This window comes from Canis lupus, chromosome 16, assembly GCF_048164855.1.
Source record: "Canis lupus baileyi chromosome 16, mCanLup2.hap1, whole genome shotgun sequence".
NCBI lineage: Eukaryota > Metazoa > Chordata > Mammalia > Carnivora > Canidae > Canis > Canis lupus.
The window spans coordinates 60,005,222-60,019,487 of NC_132853.1; the positions used below are offsets into that span (position 1 = coordinate 60,005,222).

At 67.1% G+C, this 14,266-nt stretch overlaps 1 protein-coding gene across 1 annotated transcript; it reads left to right on the forward strand.

The window, feature by feature from the left end:
• The first annotated feature begins 7,990 nt into the window (after positions 1-7,990).
• Positions 7,991-13,886, forward strand: CHMP6 (charged multivesicular body protein 6). Its single transcript, XM_072781937.1, has 8 exons — positions 7,991-8,099; positions 10,228-10,337; positions 10,474-10,561; positions 10,638-10,724; positions 11,495-11,560; positions 11,804-11,884; positions 12,244-12,298; positions 12,869-13,886. Exons 1-8 carry the CDS (start codon positions 8,037-8,039, stop codon positions 12,922-12,924), a joined length of 606 nt encoding a protein of 201 aa, XP_072638038.1. The 5' UTR covers positions 7,991-8,036; the 3' UTR covers positions 12,925-13,886.
• The last annotated feature ends 380 nt before the right edge of the window (positions 13,887-14,266 follow it).

Sequence of the window (14,266 nt, forward strand, 5' to 3'; positions counted from 1 at the left end):
CAGGCAAGGCCGCTGCAGCAGGATCCCAGGGGACACTCCATTTCCCCCTTTCCCAGCTTCCAGGAGCTGCCGGCGTCCAGGCTCCGGGCCCGTGTCCCGTGTCCCCGTGGCTCTGACGCTGACCCTCCGCCTCCTCTTCCACTGTGAAGGCCCAGGGGTGTGGGGGCGGGGGGACAGTCTCCAACACCCCGAAGCCCAGTGCCCTGGAGGCACGGCTGGAGCAGGACTCGGACATCCTTAGGGGCTTTAATCCGCCCACTGCTCCCTCTGTCTACAAGGCAGGGGCCCCTCTGGCCAGAGGAGGGGGCGGCGGCGGGAATGGGAAGGAAAGCGTCTATGCTGCCACGGTGGGGAGAAGGGGTCGGGAGGGGCAGAGGCTGCACCTGCTGTGCTGGGGGGCGTCGCCATGGAAACCCGGGGCCTGAGCACTGCAGCTCCGGCTCCCCGCGGTGACGTCCGTGTTGTGCAGGAAGGACACCCAGCCCCCCCCCACCCCCCCGCGCCCGTGCTTCCCCACAGAAAGTATCTTCCTACCAACAGACGAAAAGTAATATTTTCCGGCTCCAAGACTTGCATGCAAAGCCGGTGCTCACGGACACGCTCCCACAGGCAGAGGTGGCCACCGGGGGCGCCAGGGGCCCTGCAGTCGACTCGCCCCCAGCCCCAGTCCGGCGGCAGGGCAGGGAGGGCTGCGGCCTCCGGGTGGGCGTCAGGTGGGGTCGTCCTGCGGGGCCCCCTGGGGAGGCCCCATCCTGCTGGGGGCCTCCGAGGAGCGTCCCCTGGGCTGTCCTCACCGGGTGCTGACTGCGCCCGTCAGCACACCCAGGTGCAGAGGCCCCCGCCGGGTGCCCAGGCCGCCGCCACCTGTCCCCGCGGGCACACAGGCGCGCCCGGTGATGCCAGTGTCGGGCCCTGCACGGAGAGTGGGGAGAGGGCCCTGGGGATTCATCCGAGACCAGCCCGGGGGCAGCCCGGCCACCCACGGTGCCCAGAGAGCAGGGGTCAGCGCTCAGCCCCCATGGCCTCGTCCTTGTCAAGGTTTCCACCAGGGGCTTGACCTCAGGGCTTTGCTAGGACCTGGGCCACCCGCTCCTCCTCCTGGGGGGGACCCCTCCGGGTGGCCCGGCCACGGACAGGCTCTAAGCCGCCGAGCGGTCAGCTCCTTGGCTGACGGGTTGTGGGCCGTGGGGCAGCAGCATCCCCGCTTGTCAGCAGCAGGACGAGGAAAGGCCCTTTGGCTCCACTGGGTGCGGCGCGGCGACATGGGCCAAGGGCAGCCCCCGCGCCCCCCGCCCACCCAGCGCATCCTGGGGTGCAGCCGTCCCGAGCCCCCCGCCGCCCGCGGCAGCCTCCCCACGGCGCCCTGCGCACCCGGGACCCTCCGGTCAAACCCCCGGGCGCCTTCCCGCAGAACTGGGGGGACCGCCCCTCCGACGCACGGGGACGACGTGCGAGGGGCCGCGAGGTCGCCAGGCATAATGAGAAGGCAGACCTTGGGGGGCTCGAATCTCCCTGTTTCACAACTTCCTACGAAGCTACGATGATCCAAATGGTGCTGCTGGCGCGAGGCTGGGCTGCCTGGCAGGGGAGGGGGGCCCAGAGCGCCCCCCACCCCGAGCTGAGCGCCAAGGCCTCCAGCACTCGCCTTGCACCGAGGCAGACGCCCCCCCCCCCATCGGGCTAAAGGCGGGGGACAGCTGGGCGTGCAAGCCCCAGAAGCCGAGTGCAGGGGCCCTCTCAGCTCCCACCGCCCGCGAGAACCAACTTTGGGGTCGGGGCACAAACACAAGAACTGAACCCGCCAGGCTCGTGGGGAAGACACACGGGGAGTCGTCAGGCCCGGGGGTTTGCAGGGGCACCGGAGACACCTGCAGCGGAAGAGGAGGCGGTCAGACTTGACTGAGTGACACGGTTTGTGCATCAAATACATTTTCCAAGATGCAGGGAAGACAAGCTACGGACGACGGTTCTGCAGAAAGTGTGCAAACCGTGCGCCGGGAAGGCTTGACTGCCGAGAACACAGCCCTCTCACGGCTCAGCGGACATTAGCGAGAGGCTCGGCGTCATTAGTGTCTAGGAAAGCGCAAACAGGTGCCACCCCACGCCCGCTGGGGCCCGGAACCCACACAGGCCACCGCCAGGGCGGCAGGACCGCAGGGAGCAGAGCAGCGCGCTCGGCTCGAAACCTCGGGGAGCACAGGACGTGGGAGCCCCGGGCCCAGAGGGGGACAGATGCCCCGCGGGGCCCAGGCTCCACCGTTCTCAGCAGCGCTCCTCGCCACAGCCGGGACGCAGTCCCCAGGCACCCGGTACACAGGCCGAGGTCTGACCGCACGAAGCCAGTGGCAAACCTGCCACGGGCTGGGCTGGCCGGGGGAGGGGACAGGCGCGCGGCCACGTGCTGTCCTTTTACGAAATATCCGGGCTGGGGATCCCTGGGTGGCACAGCGGTTTGGCGCCTGCCTTTGGCCCAGGGCGCGATCCTGGAGACCCGGGATCGAGTCCCACGTCGGGCTCCCGGTGCATGGAGCCTGCTTCTCCCTCTGCCTGTGTCTCTGCCTCTCTCTCTCTGTGACTATCACAAATAAATAAAAATTTAAAAAATAAATAAATACAATCTTAAAAAAAGAGAAATATCCGGGCTCCCGGCCCCGCAGAACCCGTGTCAAGACCAGTGGTTCCCGGGGCCAGGCAGGGGTGACGAGAATGTTCTGGAGCTGCGGGACGTCGCGGTGGCGCAACATCGCAAAGGCACCACATGCCCTGAATCGTCCACTTTAAAATGGTGAATTTAGGGATCCCTGGGTGGCGCAGCGGTTTGGCGCCTGCCTTTGGCCCAGGGCGCGATCCTGGAGACCCGGGATCGAATCCCACGTCGGGCTCCCGGTGCATGGAGCCTGCTTCTCTCTCTCTCTCTCTCTCTCTCTCTCTGTGACTATCATAAATAAATAAAAATTTAAATAAATAAATAAATAAATAAATAAATAAAATAAAATAAAATGGTGAATTTATGTGACGTGGATTCCACCTAAAGAAACACAAAACCCCAAGACAGAGGCGCGAGCTCACGCTGGGGCATGGCTTCGGCGGGTCTGGGTCTGGGTCTGGGTCTGGATCTGGCCCCGCAGGCGGAGAGGGGGCTCTCCTAAGTCTGTGCCAGTGGGGGGGGGGCATGAGGCCGCGGGGACACCAGGCCACCTGCACCCTGCGCCTCGCTCGCCAGGACGCCCGGGGGGTTCCCGGCCCCAGCCCTGCCCCCGGGGAGCCTCTGAGCCACCTGAGCGAATCCAGGTGAGCGCGGCCCTGCCCCGGGGCCAGAGCTCCCGCCGCCCCACGGTGCCCGGCCCCCATCAGGGCACCCTGACCCGGTCTTCAGCACCCACCCCCCCCAGGCGCAGACCCGGGCAGCACCCAGAGCAGGGCCTGCACGTGGCAGGCACCCAGTGCGGGTGGACAGGCGGGCGGCCGCGGCGCGGGATCGGGCGCGGACAGGACGCCGAGGGCATCGCCCAGCTGCCCACCCCGGGCAGGGACCCGGCCAGGGAGCCCTCCACGCGGCCCCGCCGTCCTGCGAGGACCCCTGGACCCGCGGCCCCCTGGGTGGCAGGTGCTGGCCTGCGAAGGGGCGGGGGCGCGGGGGGCGCGGGGGCTGGCGGCGGTCCCTGCGGGGAGGCAGCGCCCCGACGCCAGGCTGTCCTGCAGCGCCACCGCGTGGCCGCCCGGGGCTCGCCGCTGCCCGCGCGCAGCGCCGCCCACCTTCCAGCAAGGACGTGGGTGCCCCGCCGCCCCGCACGGCCCGCGTCCGTTCCTCCCTCAAGGCCCCAAATGACGTGTCTCGGCCCCTGCCCTGCTGCGGTCCCGGGGCTCCGCTGCCGCGGGGCCTGCAAACCAAGCCTCTGCCGGGCCTCCCCAGGGCCTCCCCCCTGCAGCCCCTCCTGGGCCCTCCCGCTGCAGCCCCTCCCGGGCCTCCCCCTGCAGCCCCTCTCGGGCCAACCCCCTGCAGCCCCTCAGGCCTCCCGCCACAGCCTCCCCCCTGCAGTCCAGACCTCTCAGAGCCGCTTCCCTTCCCCAGTCCCCCCAACGATGCCTGCCCCGGGGCCCCCACAGGCCCACCCCCAGGGCCGCTCCAGCGTCCACGGGCCAACACCCTGACCTGGGTCCCCAGCATCTCCTGGGCTCACACCCAGTCCCTGGGAATTTGCCCAGATTCTTCTGACTTCTTCCAGAAGATTCCTTGGCTCATCCCGCATTTCCCGCCGTTTCCTGCTGTGCCTCCTGCACCCTACGCCCAGGACCCCTGGCAACGCCTCACACGCCCTAGGGCCCCGTCGGCGCTGCGCCTGTACCGCTCCCGCCACCCCGGCTCGGCGCCCGCAGGACCCACGACCCACATGCAGGTGCGACGACCACGGGCCTCGGGCAGGACGGTGGTGAGCACGTGCGTGGAGCGCCCGCCCCGCGGCCCCGCCCTCCCGCCGCGGATTGGCCCGCTGCGCGCACCGCAGCCAGGCTCAGCCAATCAGTCTCCAGCCCCTCCCACGGCCACAGCCGATTGGCCCGCGGAGGGCGGCCAATCCGAGCGCGGCCGGAGGATGCGCAGCAGGTGCACCGCGGGGGCCCCGAGTCCCAGGTGGTCCCCACAGCCGGCTCCCCGCGTCTCAGGTGCAGCTTCTGTCGCCTGCTCCAGAAGGCCTGGGGTCACTCGGGGGAGCCGCCAGCGGCCCTGTTGCCGGTGCCCCCCACGAGGACCGTGTTTTCCTACCAGCGCCCCCCGGGGGGCCACCACATCGGGATTCCAGGCTACTTTCCATGCTTCCCCTGAAACGAAGCGAAGCCCGCTGGGGGCAGCAGGCCACCCGGGGGCGGGGGGGGGGGCTCGCGGCAGGTGAGAGGGGACAGGACGCCGGGGACGGAGGCCGCCCTCTCCGACACCTCGCGTTCCCTAGGGCTGCGGAGTTTCGGTGTCCCCAAGATCCAGTGATGGGCCCCCCGCCTTCATTCCTGCCACCCCATCGCTGGTTTAGAGGCACTGACCCTGCATTACACACCTTGGGCTTGAAATGCCGAGAGGTGCCCCGAGTGAAGCAGGCTGATGCGGGGGTTCCCATAGCCTCTAACCCCAGGAGAGAGCCTCGAAGGCTGAAACCCAGAATAGGTTATAAGAAGTGGTGACCTTATCGCTGTGTTGAGGGTTGAACTGCGTCCCCTGGAAATGCAGCTATTGAAGTCCTAACCCCCGTTCCTCTGGACGTCATCTAACTTGGAAGTAGGGTCCCTTGCAGAGGTAATCAAGATAAGAAGAGGCCCCTGGGTGGGCCCTGATCCAGTATGACAGGGACCTTGTGGGAAAATCTGGACACAGCCGCGCAGACAGGGCGGCCGGAGGCAGGTGGCTGCAGGGACAGGCCAAGGGACAGGCCAAGGACCAGCCACGGCGCCAGCGGACCAGGGCGACCCCCTCGGGCCCCTGCCCACACCTTGCCTTCCCGCCTTCAGGCCTAGAGACCACGCGTTTCTGTGGTTCCCGCCCCCCGGTCTGTGGCAATTTGTCACGGCGGCCCCAGAGACCATGCAGCCTGCGAGGGGCTGGGCAGCCGACTTGTGCTCGCCAACGTGGCCAAGCGCGTCTGTGACCGCCAGCCGAGGTGCTCCCGAGGCCGGGTTCTGGGAGCCCGAGCGGCAGCTGCACACAGCGTGGGGGCCGGCGCCCACTGGCGACCTCTGACCGCCCAGGGGCAAGATCACATCTTTACATTCTCAGGGCCAGGGCGGATCCAGATCAGAAAAGCTGGCGGCCTCCCGGAGACCTTAGTGCTTGGGCGGGACGCGGTGTCCGGGAAGCGCTCCCCCAGCCTCGCCCCGCGCTGCAAGGACTACGGCCCGCGGCGGGTGTCCGCCCGCCCGGCCAGCTCGGAGCCTGGAGACGGCTGAGGATGGAGATGGAGAGGATGGACCGTGCCCCCCACCCCCATCCCTGTCCCCGCCCCCCCCAGTCCCCGTCCGGGTCCCCGAGCTAAGCCCCGAAGCCAGCTGCCAGCCCGGGGGCCCTCCTGCCTGTCGGGGACAGCCCCTCACGTGGGCAGTCACTACCGGGACACTGGTGGTCCTCGGGACCCCACCCCGAGAATACCGAGACTTTGCTGGCTCAAACCCGCAGCCACGGGGGGCGCCCGGGTGGGCAGGGCAGGGGTTTAGGGAGATAAGGACGCGGTGCGAGCTTGTCAGGTGCGGCCCCCTCCCTGGGGCCCTCACTGTGTCCCCGAAGCACGCCAGCCTGCAGAGGCCCTGAGACAGCCCTTGGCGAGACAAGCTTGAGAAGCTGTCTGTGGGCCAGGGATGACGGTAGAGGTGCTGCCATCACAACTGGGTCCCCTGATTTCCCCTGGGGACCCGGAGGGGCCGGGCCCAGAGATGAGGGAGGGGCTCGTGGGAGCAGCAGTCACGAGGGACCGTGCTGGGACCTCCAGCATCCGTGGAGGACGTGACAGCTGGTCGGGCCCCTAGACCCGAGCAAGGTGCACAGTGTGGGAATGCTGGCCCCGGCCGTGGACAGAATCATCCAGCTTGGCGCGATGTCCCCAACAGAGTCCTACGTCTCCTCCGGCCGAGTCGGGTCCAGGGTGGCTGGAAGTGAGGGCAGGATGGGCCCTCAGATCGCCCGCCGCCCCATCGTGTCACTTCACCCCTGCGCTGGTGGCTCCGACTGTGAGGCCGGGCCCGCGGGGAAAGCTGTCCCAGCTCCTGTGCCCCCCGGCAGAAACCCCAGTCTCCAGGCGGCGCTCGCAGGGCTGGCTCCTCGGACCTGGGTTCCAGAGTGCGCAACCGGAGAGATGGGGCTGTGTCGCCTCGTGACCTGGCCTTGGAGGTCGCGGGGCATCGCTACTGCTGGACATAAAGGCCTACGGGGCGGGCGGTGGATTCCGCGGCCCGGTGCCTCTCGCGGCTCAGGGGCGGCCTCTCCTACTGACCAGCTCTGGCTCTCGCCTCAGGACCCGCGCGTCGCCGCAGGCAGGCCCCCGCTGTCCTAGCAAGGCTGGACCTGCCCCGGCAGGCGGCTGCGGCCCCCTAGGGGACCCCCGGCCAGTCACGGGGTCCAGGATGAAGTATGGGGCAGCCCTAGAGCGGTGCCGGCACCACGGACAGAACTCCAGGCCTCGTGGCCCAGAGCGGACTTGGGTCGCCCCCATGAGCACTTTCTCCTGCCTCCCGGCTGGTGGCCCGGTGCCAAGTGGCCTCGGCAGCCGGGATGAGGCCGCGGGCTCAGCAACTCGGAGCCCCCTAACCGGGGCCGCTGCCCACGGCTGCTCAGTGCCCACCGGCCGACGGACCCCGGGACAGCCCAGAACAGCCCAGAGCAGCCTGGGGGCCCAGCCAGCACCCGCGGCGGTCGGCTCATCGGGACCCGCTCCGCCGGGACGCGGTGACTTGTCCCCACTGAAGGACGCCGGCTCTGGGTGCGGCCTCCCTCCGGCCGGGCTTCCCCAGCGGGCCGTGGGCGCCGAGGCTGGCCGGGCCGCGGGGGGCACCTGGCCCAGGGGCGAGGCAGGGGCTGCTGTGCCGGGGCCGCGGGGCTGCCCGGGGCTGGGGTTTACGGGGTCCCCGGGGGCGGCCGAGCGGGTCGCAGCGCAGCGCGTCCCGGGAGCCAGGGGCTGTGATGCTCCGCGCCCCGAGGCCCCGCGGAGCCCCTCCCCCCGCGCCCGGGCCGGGGGCTGCCCGGGCACAGGGAGCCGTCAGGTGCGGCCCCGGGGGCGGCGGGGAGGCCGCGGGCCGAACAGAGCATCACCGACCGCGGCGTCAGGGACCCCTTCGTGCCCGAGAGCCCTGCAGAGCCTCCTGGAGGTCGCGCGGCGCGCATCCCTCGGCGGCGCCCTCGTGTCTCGGTGGCCGAGGCCGCAGGGGCGGATTCGAACCCGGGGACGTCATCGCCCGCGCGCGTCGCCCTCCGCGGCGCCTGGTCCCGCGCGGCCGCCGTAGGGGGCGGGGCCCGAGTACGGAGGCCGGAAGGGCGGCGGGGGCGGGGCGCGGGCCGGGGCGCCATGGGCAACCTGTTCGGCCGCAAGAAGCAGAGCCGGGTCACCGAGCAGGACAAGGCCGTGCTGGTGAGAGCGGGCCCGCGGCGCGGCGGCTGGGCGGGCTCCTGCGGCCGGGCGGCGGCCTCCGAGCTCGAGCCCCGCGCTGCAGGCGCCCGGGGGGGCGCTGGACGGGCCGGGGCCGGGGCCGGGGCCGGGGCCGGGGCCGCGCCGTCGTGGTCGCACCTGCTCTGCAGGCGGGCGCGCGCTCCAGGGGGCAGGTCCCGGCCGCGTCCCGGGTGGGGGTGGGGGCGCCCCGCCGGGTCCCGCTCCGCTCCGGGCTGGGGGTGGGGGCGGGGGCGGGGGCCGCGGCCCGAGGGAGCCCCGGTGGAGGCCCCGCCCCGCCGAGCCCCGCCCCTGGCGGAGGCCCCGCCCCCGTGCCCCGCCCCCGGAGCCCCGCGCCCACTGCTGCTCCCGCCCGCGGAGTCCGCGGAGCCCCGGGTAGAAAACTTCGCTGCTGCGGACAGACCCGGTGTCGGGTGAAGTGACGCGGCAGGTGGAGAGTCGGGGGGGTGGGGAGGGGTCCTAAGTGCGAGCGGAGTTGACTTTTTCGCATGTCGTCTTTTCTAAGCTGCCTGCAACGAAAACCCGTTATTTTTGCACCAAGAGAGAAACGAATTCAAGCGACAGACGATTTTTTTTCCCACCTTGGCTTCAGAAGCCCTATGTCATAACGGGTTCTTAGCTGAAGTTCCCCAGAGGAAGGAGAATCAGGCACAATTGTCCCTAAAGATCTGAACAGCGTTGGGTGCTGAGCGGGAGCCGGATGGGAAGTCGGGCGGGGGCAGCAGGGGGGCATCGGGGGCAGCGGGCCCTGCTGGTCGCTGCTCTGGCACCGGGCAGCCCCCAAGGCGGGCGTCGTCTCCCCCTAAGGACTCACCTCTGGGTTCCTCTTGGAGGAGGCCTTGCCACTTGCTGGGGATTCAGTTTGGGGAACGAGGCTTGCACACATTAAAACAAATTACCGCCTGATGGTTTCCTAAGACGCTCCGAGCCCAGTGTACGTCCGTCCTGTGACCCTCTGCCGACACTCCTTGTTTTACAGTGGGGGGGCAGCCTGGCCACACCTGCTTCTTTGGCTCATCTTCGATACTTTGTGCGCACCCAGCTGGGACAGTGGCCCGAGGGGTGGGGGTGGGTGCCCAGGTCCTGGGGAGGAAGGGCAGCCAGAGCTGAGAAGACTGGGCGGCAGGCTGGCCACGCTGTCCCTGGGCCGTGGGGCCAGGAGACTGGGCACCCTGCACTGCAGCAAGGAAAGCGGCACCATCACAGAGCCTGACCCACAGGCCCCGTGGTGCAGTAGGGCCAGGCCCTCGGGAGAACGTGCTGTAGAGGGACCCTCAAACAGGCTCCTGCAGACACGTCTACACTGCTGGGTGGTGTCTAGCCATACGGAGTCTTAAGGATGTACCTAGCTCACGACTTAGTTAATTTCATTAATTCAGAGCAATTGATCCTAAAGATATAATGCTATGTATGAGAAATGCCCTGTGGCTGCAGGTGCTCACCGTAGCATCATCAAAAATGAAATTTGGAAGAGACGTGAATGGCCTAAAATAGGGTAGCATTGACTGGCATGTGTAAATGACCATGCATCCTTTCTGGGACAGTACCTGGGGGTCCCAGGGGCTTGGTGAGATCACGCAAACAGTTTACCCAAATGAAGCCGGGACGGAAGGCCCCAAACCCTCGCTGGGGCCGGGGGCATGGTGCCTTCTGGTGCCCTTCCATGTTGTCTCTGAACCTTCGAGGCACCGGCAGCACCCTGGCCTGCCCCCAGAGCAGATATGGCAGTGCCGTGCAGAGATGCGCTTGTGAGCATCAGCCCCCTGCGAAGGGCTGCAGATTGGTCCCTACCTCGGCACCGTGCACGGTGGGGCCGGCTCACTCTGCGTCGAGGCCATCCCGGGCATCACAGGGCGTTGAGCAGCATCCCCAGCCTCCACCCACGGGGCCAGCAGCACCCGGCTCGTGACAGCCGCGGACGTGCCCAGATACTGCGCCATGTGCCCACGGCCCCCTTGGAGAACTGTTCAGTGGGTGTGCTGCCAGGGGCGGCAGTCCGAGCACCTCCAGGCTGGCCGGGCCGGGTGCCGGGTGGTCCGCGGGGCCCGGTGCGGGGCGGCCGTGCTGTTGACCTCGGCCTGCTTTCTCGCAGCAACTAAAGCAGCAGCGGGATAAGCTGAAGCAGTACCAGAAGAGGATCACTCAGCAGCTGGAGAGGGAGCGGGAGATCGCGAGGCAGCTCCTGCGGGACGGGAAGAAGGAGTGAGTGGGGCCCAGGGCAGGCTGCGCGTGGACAGGCTCCACACCGGGGGTGGGCTGGCCCAGGAGGCTGGTCAGCGCCGGGCAAGGCCGGCCAACGGCTACGGCTGCCGGCTCACTGCTCGGGTTCCCTCTGCAGCCGCGCCAAGCTGCTGCTTAAGAAGAAGCGGTATCGGGAGCAGCTTCTGGACAAGACAGAGAACCAGATCAGCAGCCTGGAAACGATGGTAGGCGAGCGGGAGCGGTGGGGAGCGGGTGGGGAAGGCGGACCCCTGACGGCCGGGTCTGCTGCGGTCTCCCCAGGTCCAGAGCATTGAGTTCACCCAGATTGAAATGAAGGTGGTGGAAGGGCTGCAGATTGGAAACGAGTGCCTGAAGAAGATGCACCAGGTAGGTCCTCGCAGGGTGGGGGCAGAGAGAAAGGGGGGGCGGGGCTTGCTCCTGCGCTCACACCTCGGCCGGGAGCTGTCCATGCCTGGCGGGAATGTGGGAGAGGGTGATGGTGTTGGGAGCAGACAGACTCGGGTATTGGCCTGAGGATGGGGTGATGGGCAGAGACGATGAATTGGGTCTGCAGATGCTCGAGGGACTGGAAGAAAAGCCTGGTGAGGGTGCACCAACGGGGTAATGAACTCATTGGGAGGGCTTCCTGGAGGAGGTGACCAGAGCCTCGTCCCAGGAAGCAGCATAGGGGTGGGTGGCAAAAGGAGGGTGAGGCCCAGGGAGGCCATCTCCTGATGAGTGGACAGCAGGGGCTACATGGGGCGCTACGGCCTCCCAGGTTTTCTGACCGTCCCTGTGGTGCTGTGCCTGCCACTCAAGCGAAGGAGCTACTGTGAACCCAAAGGAAGTCAAGTCAGCTGCCCAGAGAAAGTTTTTGACGCCGTTTTACTTATTTCTACCTGGACCTGCTGGGGTTGGTTGGGGTACCCGAAGGCCTGCGGCAGAGGCCAGCAGGAGTCTGAGCAGTGCACTCAAGGCTTCTGAAGAGACGGGTCTTGACAGCCCTGGAGCCTCTGTGCGCAGGCCCAGCCCACGGCAGAAAGGACCAGAGCTGTGTGTCCACGTGGCCTGGCTTGTGCCCTGCAGTCCAGGTGGTCTTACCTCGGGGGTTGGTTATGTGCCTCACTGACGGGACCCCCACGCTCTGCACTGATTAGGTGATGTCCATAGAAGAAGTGGAGCGGATACTGGAGGAGACCCAGGAAGCCGTGGAGTACCAGCGGGTAGGTGTCGCTTGGTGTTGCTGGGTCACGGGGCCCCACCTTCCACCAGCTGGCGAGCGCACCTGCCGCCTGGGCATGCCCAGCGACCACCCTCGAGGGCCGTGCCCCCCAGGCCTCTGGTGGTCACCTTCTCTCAAGTGAGGAGGGCCTTGAGCCACGGGCTGTCTCCTTCCTCCACAAGGGGCCACTGTACCCCCTGCCCCAGCCTGGCCACTGTCCTCATCTCTGCTCCTCCTTTTGCAGCAAATAGACGAACTATTGGCAGGAAGCTTCACTCAGGAGGATGAAGATGCCATCCTGGAGGAGCTGAATGCAATTACTCAGGTAAGGACGGGGCACGGTCGCTCAGGGGATCGGACCCCCAGGACGGGGCACGGTCGCTCAGGGGATCGGACCCCCAGGAGGCCTCTGCCCATTGTGGTCGTTGGCCTTAGGTGAGCACCTGCATCGGGCTTCATGTGAGTACACCACTCTGGCTTTGCAGCTGGTGTTCCTAAAATAACTAGAGTTTGTGCTAGACTGAGGTCTGTTTCAAAGCCTGTGCTCCTGCCTGTCCAGGGTCTGACGAGGGATCTCCAAGGAAGCCCCCTGGGGTCATTCCAGTCTCAGAGGCGCTCTGGAGCTGTGGCACGGGAGGTCTTGTTCAGGCTGTGTCTACAGCCTCCACCCTCTGTTTCTTGCAGGAGCAGATAAAGCTCCCAGAGGTTCCTTCGGAGCCCCTTCCCACAAAGGAACCAGGTACGCTGCTTGTTCTGTGCTTTGGAAAACAGTGAGTTCTAGAACAAAGCAAAATCCCCCAGCTGCAAGGTCCTTCCCTTCCTGCTTGGTGGGAGATCTGGGCAGGTGAGCTTGCCGAGGCCAACTCGGGAGGGTTGGGCCTGGATTCTGGGGTGGGGGGGCACTTCTAAGAGCCTAACCCCGTTCAGACAGGCGTATCCCACAGGCAGAGCTGGGAAAAGGCCGTGTCCAGCCCAGGACGAGCTGTCCTCTAAATAGCAGGGCCCTGGGCCGAGCGGCCCTGTGGTGCTGCTCTCCACAGGGGCCCTGCGTAGCTGCTGGCCTCTCCACGTTTCTCTCTGCCCCTCTGCGTTCCTCCTTCACGCCAGGCCCCTGAGTGCCTTGGACCGCTCTGTTCGCTGGCACTGCCTGTCAGCCCCACAGGCTCTGCCCAGAGCCCACCGCCCTGGCACCTGGCTCCTTGCCACCTCCCCTCCTTCTCTGGAAGTTCTGCTGGTGGGGTCTTGTATACTTGACAAATACCTCTTTCTTTTCTTTCTTTTTTTTTTAACCTCTTTCTTTCCTCCACAGAAAAAGTCCCCATCAAGGCCAGGCCCAAGCAGGTGGACCTGGTGGCAGCCTCCTAACTTGGCCTCTTTGCGTGGGACTGGCAGGGACTCCCCAGAGACTGGGGCCCACAGAGTTTGGGTGCGTGGCCAGCCCTGACCCGGCTCCCAGGACACCGGCGCCAGGCCAGGCCGGTCAGGTGCTGACGGCGCAACGTGGCGCACACCGGGCTTGATACCAGGATGACTCTACGGAGCGTTGCCCTGGCGCTGCTGTCTTGCTCTCATTTCTGGATTAAATGGCAACATTTGGACCCTCCGGCCAACACAGCTCTGATGCTGTGGTTCCCACGCAGCCACAGGCAGGCCCAACGCTCCTGGTGCCAGCACACTTCTGTCTCTGGCCCCGCGAGGCTCCACGGGCTGCCTTCTCTGCAGCCCGCTCTCTCGTTTGGAGGGCGCGTGGAGCCTAGCTTCCTTGCCCTTTCTTCCCTCGCTTCTCCCTGCTGCTCCCGACGGCAGCCCGGCAGCACAGTGGAAGAGTCCCTGCCTTGGCCTGGCTTCCTGACCTGCCCAGTTTCCACGTTGGTTCAGGGCTGGAAACCTCTCCTCTTCTGTGTCGGCGTTCTGGGGCATCGGGCCGGTCGGGGAGGACGTACCCCTGCTGGGTTGGTGGCTGCAGGAGCCCCGACCAGTCCCCATCACGTGCGGCTGTGCATGCAGAGGCGGCCACACCACAGAGGGACGTCCCGGGGAGCCAGCGGTCTCACTGGAGTCCCCGGAGGTGCTGACGGGGACTGCTCTAGTGGCCGCGGCCCCGCTGCCTGGGACCCTGCCGAGCACCCCGGGCTCTCTGACCCGCCGTCTCTGAGTCATCAGCTGTGGGGCAGAGGCTGTAGAGGGTGGTCGCGGCTCCCTAGTTGACGGTTCATCTTGGTTTCAGACAATCCCAGTGACACGTCCCTCCCAACAAGAACAGAAAGGGGACCCTCCCAGCCCCCCAAACAGGTCAGCCCCCTATTAAAGTCGATGCCTGCATGGTCTGCTGCCGTGTGGCGTGGGGTCCATGGGAACACCTGGGTGCGTTAAAGTGTGGCTCCTGTACTCTAGCATCCCTGAAACAAGGCCCTTGCCCCTACCAGGGCATTCACTCAAGGGCGCCTGCTGGGGCAACACCCCATGGGGCTGGGGACGCGGGGACAGGCAAAGGTTCTCGGTGCGCCCGGCGGGGCTCCGCCATCACCTCTGGGCAGCTGCCTGTAGCAGGGTGCAGGGGGGCAGTGTCCTGTCCCCTTCCGGTGGGACAGACCCTCGTGGGCTCACTCACTGAGGCGGCCTCAGACCCCTTGGGGTGAGGGAGTGGCGTACTTCCAGGAGGGCAGCCGGCTTGGAGTCCCAGTGCCCCGGGGAGTGAGCAGACAAC

What these genes read in the sequence shown, in the direction of transcription:
- CHMP6 (XM_072781937.1), top strand. Translation starts at nt 8,037, where the DNA reads ATGGGCAACCTGTTCGGCCGCAAGAAGCAGAGCCGGGTCACCGAGCAG. An exon ending in CTGCGGGACGGGAAGAAGGA is followed by an intron (nt 10,338 to 10,473) that starts GTGAGTGGGGCC and finishes TTCCCTCTGCAG; the next exon opens with CCGCGCCAAGCTGCTGCTTA. An exon ending in TCAGCAGCCTGGAAACGATG is followed by an intron (nt 10,562 to 10,637) that starts GTAGGCGAGCGG and finishes CGGTCTCCCCAG; the next exon opens with GTCCAGAGCATTGAGTTCAC.